General features: G+C 40.3%; 1 protein-coding gene across 1 annotated transcript; it reads left to right on the top strand.

Annotated features, from left to right (window-relative positions):
• The first annotated feature begins 933 nt into the window (after positions 1–933).
• On the top strand, positions 934–2,541 carry FAM35A (family with sequence similarity 35 member A). The gene has a single exon (XM_018567769.1). The coding sequence runs from the start codon at positions 934–936 to the stop codon at positions 2,539–2,541; it is 1,608 nt and encodes a 535-aa protein (XP_018423271.1).
• The last annotated feature ends 3,404 nt before the right edge of the window (positions 2,542–5,945 follow it).

Genomic DNA, 5,945 nt, shown 5'->3' with positions numbered 1-5,945 from the left:
GACAAGGTTCGACACCTGGTATTAACCATGTAATTGCTACTGCAAATCCAGCCAGGCAGTCTACAGCCCTGGCTATCACTAAATGCATAATAGTCACATCACAAAAGGTGATGGGCGCTACACTGTCACTGTACTAACCAAAAATGCATGGAAGGGGGTTTAAATTCAAAGCCACTGCACTGACCACCATTGGGGGAGACCGAAGAGGTTAAAAAACATCGCCACTGATTGGGGGTACTAATACAGTCAATAACACCAAATCTGTGGGGGTTTTTTATCGTGGTCAATGGCACCAATGCTGGGGGTTACTATTGTGGTCACTTACACCAATGCTGGGGGATTTGATTGAGACCAGTGACGCCTCCAACAGTGTGTGGAATGTTACAAAGATGGAGCAGGACTGAAATTTTAGTGCATTGAGGTGCGTTACAGCCCATTCATTTTGAATTGGCTGCTCGACGCGCCAAAATGTGATGCTGTTGTGTCAAAACGTCTGGGAGTGTCAGGTTTATATTTGACGCCCTCTATAATTTTCAGGTTGACGAACACTGCTCTATAGCATTCCCCTTCACTTTTTTCCCACCACCTACATGGGAGGTGGGGAGATGCTGGGCCAGCACGGAAAGTACTGAGGCACTCTAGAAGTTCAGAGGGTTTTGACTTGCAGGAAAGGAGGGGGGCTGTGCTAGGAAATTGACTGGTCAAAATATTCTAGAAAGTACACGGGTACATTGCAAGTGCAAAAAATTTATGGAAAGCAGAAACAGTGCAAGTAAGCATTTAAAACACTGGATTTTTCTGTTCTTCTACCTGTAGTTTTTTCTTTAAAGTTAATGACAGGATCTCTTTATGCTCTTGAGCTTATTACTCACACTTCTGCTGCTGACTTTAATAAACATTCTTTTCCAGAATTCCAAAACATGTCAAATGAAAATGAACAAGCTAGAAGAATCCACTTCTCCAAGGTTTACCGGACTAAATAATGATCCTAGTGAAAATGCCAGGTTTAAAAGGAAAACAACATTCATGGGTACTATGCCTGCTTCAAGCAATCAAATATCTAAAAAGCCAAAACAATCTAGTTTTTTAGTACAATGTATGAATAAAGAGAGAAGCAGAACACCGCCACAAACTACCCTTAAGCCTCTTACACTTCTAAAGCATTGCTCTGACAAAAACAAGGAATACAATATATTGGCTGTTGTGCTTCAGCCCTGCCACGTTAAAAAAATCCAAAGCAGGACAAATTCTGGCTCATCATTTCCCTTGGCAACAATTGTTGTTCAGGACCAATCAAATGTCAAATGTAAAGTTCTTATTTGGAGGACTGCTGCTTTTTGGAGCTTGGCCTTATTCCCCGGAGATATCATAATGCTAACAAATTTGTCAGTTTACGAAGATAAGTGGAACAAAGAAACCTTCCTTCAATCTATGTTTAATAGTCATTTTATAAATCTAGGACACTGCTTTACCCTTATCACAGATGAATATGCAAATATTGTTGAATATTTTGTTCTACAGGAGCTACTGAACTACATATCCAAAAAGCATTGCTACTTGAGCGATTTTCCTTTTCATCCTCCTCAGAAACTAGATTGCATACAGTATGTAAGACTTTCTCAGCTTCAGCCAGAGGTATTAGTTAATTCAATATTAAAGGTGGTTAACATATCTGTTCTAAAGGAGTGCACATATAATTTCAAGGGATTGCAGCAAAATAAAATAATTTTGACTGTAGAAGAAATAAAAGGACAAATCGGTACATTAATATTGTGGGGAGCAAGTGTCTCCTGGTGTGAGCAGATCTACATGAAAATAAATCATGTCTGGGCTTTTAAATATCTATTTTGCAAAAAGAGTTTGATTTCAGGAGATGTGGAGTTACATACAACACCATGGTCATCTTGTGAGTGCTTATTTGATGATGACAAAAGAGCTGTAGATTTTCAAAACAGATATTATGAAAATATATCTCATCCAAGGATAATGAGTCTGAGGACAGTCACTGAAGGTAGATATTCAGGTGACATTCAGATTAAAGTCAGCATTTCTGAATTGGAATTTAATGTTGCAGGAAATCAAAGCATACGTGTGAACAAACAAACTTCCATAACTAAGATTCTGAGTTCTTTGCCTTTGGTTATATACACAGGATGTGGAAAATGCAGAAAAGAACTGACAATAGACATTAATCATGTGTATGAGCAGTGTTTTAATTGTTTACCTTTTAACCAAGTTAGACTTTTCTACAGGCCAGCCTTAATGACCGTGAGAAGTGAGGCAGATGAGAATTTTGTCCATGTACCGTCAGATGTTCTTGAGAAAATCTTCTTAAATATTTCCCCTAACATATTACACAAACTTGTTTCTGGATTATCAAATGTAACTTATGGAGCCATTGTTGCAGACAGTTGCCACTCACTTCTGGCAAATAATGGAGACGCATATTTGCTCACAATAAAAAGTCACTTTTCAATTGATGAAAATAGTGTACCACTTGTGCAGGAATTTAATGTTTTGTCTTTCTTTGTTCCCGTTTGAAGGGTAACTCCTGCTTTGCAACTTTTTGTTATGACTGTTTTTGTTTCATTAGACGTGCACAAGACTTTCCACTGTTCCCAGTAGAAAATAAAAAGTGGAAGTGTAGGAACATCTTAATGCAAATGTAATACCGTGTATGTAAACATTCCATAGTAAAGTGTATTTCAAGGTATAATTAAAAACATATTTAGTAAATCTCTGCTGTACACGCACCTTTCCTGATGTTTTATAATAAACACTGCAAATAAATAAATAAACTGTTGATGTACCAGAAATATAGGGTGCTGCTACCTTCCTCTTTGATATGACAACACAGTGAGCGGAATTAATCAAAACTTGAGCATCACTGCTTGGCAACCAGTCAGCTTCTTTCTTTACTTTTTTTTGTTCATATTTTTGTTTCACAATCTTATTATTTTCTGAAAAAGAATACATGTACAAAACATAACGGTAAGGTTAGTGTGCTGACTCAGCACTCGTAACCTTCATTAAGAACAATAAAAACAGAAGCATAGTATAGCTGTCACAGTTCAGCTGCAGAGTGGCAGCTGAGCTGTTACTTTTAGTTCTACAATTATATGCAGACCGCTTACCCCTGGTTCTCCATGCATGCAGGACTGTGCTGTTGCTTGTAGTCCTCCAGGCATGTGCTCTGAACCTGACTCGCTCTTGCACCAGTCTGGCAGCTGTAGGCGTTGGTCGACTCTCCTGCTGTTTCTTAGGTAGCTTCTCAGCCAATCAGTGCAGTCTGCCTGTGGCCAATCCTGTGGATCCTCCCCCTTGCTGACCCTATTTAAACCCGGGGCAGCGAACGGCAAGCTGACCGAGCAACGCTCTCCCAAACTAGATGCTGAGCTCCAAAGCCCCGTCCTGGTTGCCATTGCACCAGAGTTCCTTGGAGTTTACCCATGTACTGAACTTGACTTGTCCCTGGAAATCCCAGTCTTCAGGTCTGTCCCTATCCTTTGGATTGTCCCTGGAAGTTCTGGTCATCTGTCTCTCCATGACCTTTGTTTTGTCTGTTGTATGTGTGTCTGCAACCTGTCCAGAACTCTGGCCTTGTCTACCATTCTTGGCTGTTAGGTGAGTTGGGTGGACCTAGGGATTGTGACCTGGGATCAGTACGCAGCCAAGTCCATCTCCACCATCAGGAGCTCTGGTGAACACTGGCTGGCTCTTAGATTCCACATCCTGGGGGACCCCATGCCACCTACCTAGCATTGCAGCACCCTGCCTAGTACCTTAACCTACCAGCCTAATGTGTCTTCCACTGCCTGTTCCCTGCTAGTACTCCAGCTCTGGGAGTTGTTAGCCTACATTGCTTGCACCCTTTTCTGTGTCCCTGCCAGTGTAGTAGATAGGGTCCACATACCCGATTCCAGTTTATACCCATGAGACCTGTCTGTGACAATAGATTTGAATATTATATAAACAAAAGATACTAAAATGTTAAACTTCCGGAATGCCAACTTATTCATCTCCATTATGATCACATCGTTTTGACATTTCCAGTGGGATTACAGCATAGAATTGGTAAACATATATTATATTACCTATCTACTCAGGCAGATAAGTAATGGGGTAGGTAAAGTACTAAATCTCCAAAAATATATATTTTATATTATACCAAAAAAAGAAGAAGGTTAAAAAGAGAGAGAAAGGGAGGAAAATTGAGAGAGAAGAGAAGGATGAGATTACAAGATAAAAAATAGGTTAAGATGCAAGCCAGAAAGCAGAAGAGAGAAAGGTAGAAGGGGAGACATCCCAACAGATGATCCTTCAGAACGGAGGTGACACTGTTTTTAGAGCAAGAGGCTATGTTGCTCCAGATTGATGACCAATCGTCATCTGCAAAATCGTATCCTAAATCTTTCGAACATGAGGACCGATAGGAAGTCTTCCTAGTAGAAAACGAGGCAGACAATGAAGATTGGAGAATCGTGATCAATCCTTGGGCATGGGGATCATTATGACAGTGACTTCCAAAAGGAGATAGAGTATAGGGAGGAGAGGGGGTAGAAGAAATTAGTAAATAAAACTGTTACTCAATTTATAACATTTGTATTGTCTTTTTTCTGGATTTTTGGTTGAAATGCTGTCTATTATTTACACCTATGATAAAAATTATAGACCTTTTAATTTCTTTGTAAGTGGGCAAACTTGCAAAATCTGCAGGGGATCAAATGATTATTTTTGTCACTGTATGGTCAATTTGGGAATGTGAGTGGTGAGAATAAAAAGTATAATCTCTAGCAATGGGGTGAAAGTCCCTCCAAATATCTACAAGGTTGTATTGATTTAGGAGCAATTGCAAAGTCTTTGATTCAGTAATTGAAGAGGATTTGTCTAACCTAGAGTTGATCACAGTTGGAATCCCCACAGAATAATATATATCCCTTGGAATGTGAGGAGAGCAAGTGTGAAAAGAAGGGCAGTTGTCTAGAATTGGGGGCAAATCATGTAAGAACAGTGAGGTCAGCATTATTGAGTTTGCCCTGAAGGAGAAGGTACCGTATTTTTCCCTCTATAAGACGCCCCCAACTTTTCTTACCTAAAATTAATCACGTTATGCTCCGACATTACAGCTCTGGCTACACGCTCTCCCCAGCAACAGCTGACGTCAGGTACAAAAGATTTATGATCGGATTACAGAGACAAGATAAGTTTTGCTCCAATCATAAATCTTTTGTACCCGACATCGGCTGTTGCTAGGGAGAGCGGATTACAGAGCCCCTCTCCCCAGCAACAGCTGATGTCAGGTACAAAAGATTTATGAGGAAGATTTGGAGGAAAAAACTTATCTTGTCTCTGCAATCTGAAGTTTCACTCGTGAGGCTAGTTTGCAGTGGTGTCGCAACCACGGTTCTCCGCTCGGCCCCCGTGTATAAGACGCCCCTCTATTTTTAGGTAAACATTTTAATGAAAAAGTAGCGTCTTATACACGGAAAAATACAGTAATGACCATTTGGATCCGAAATCTGTTTAACACATGGAAATTGACTATTTATATGAAATGCAATGAGGACCCCTCTGCGTTTAGTGTCAGTAGTAGATTGAAATACTTGAGGGTACTTGGCATCAAAGTACTTAGGAGAAGGAGGAAGAGAAATTAGTTTCCTGGAGGCAAGCAATGTTGACTCGATGGGACCTGAGTTAGCAAAAAATCTTAACTCTTTTATGAGTGGCATTCATGCCCTGTACATTGAGAGAAAGGCAGTTGTAACATATTCAACAAGAATGTCAAAGGCCATTCATCGAACAACTCCGAAGGCCACAGGGATAAGCATCGTCTGTTGGTAAAGGAAAATGGGAAACGGCCTGCAGAGCTGTACAACAAGGGAAAACATATACCTTAAGAAAGCTAGGATGGGAAGGAAAGGAGAAAGGGAAGGATAGGTGGAAAA

Source organism: Nanorana parkeri, unplaced genomic scaffold (assembly GCF_000935625.1).
Source record: "Nanorana parkeri isolate BGI_ZX_2015 unplaced genomic scaffold, ASM93562v1 scaffold1090, whole genome shotgun sequence".
NCBI lineage: Eukaryota > Metazoa > Chordata > Amphibia > Anura > Dicroglossidae > Nanorana > Nanorana parkeri.
This window is presented reverse-complemented; position numbering and strand designations above follow the sequence as displayed.

Bases quoted from the DNA above. Each gene is read 5' to 3' on its own strand.
- FAM35A (XM_018567769.1), top strand. From the start codon at position 934: ATGAACAAGCTAGAAGAATCCACTTCTCCAAGGTTTACCGGACTAAAT.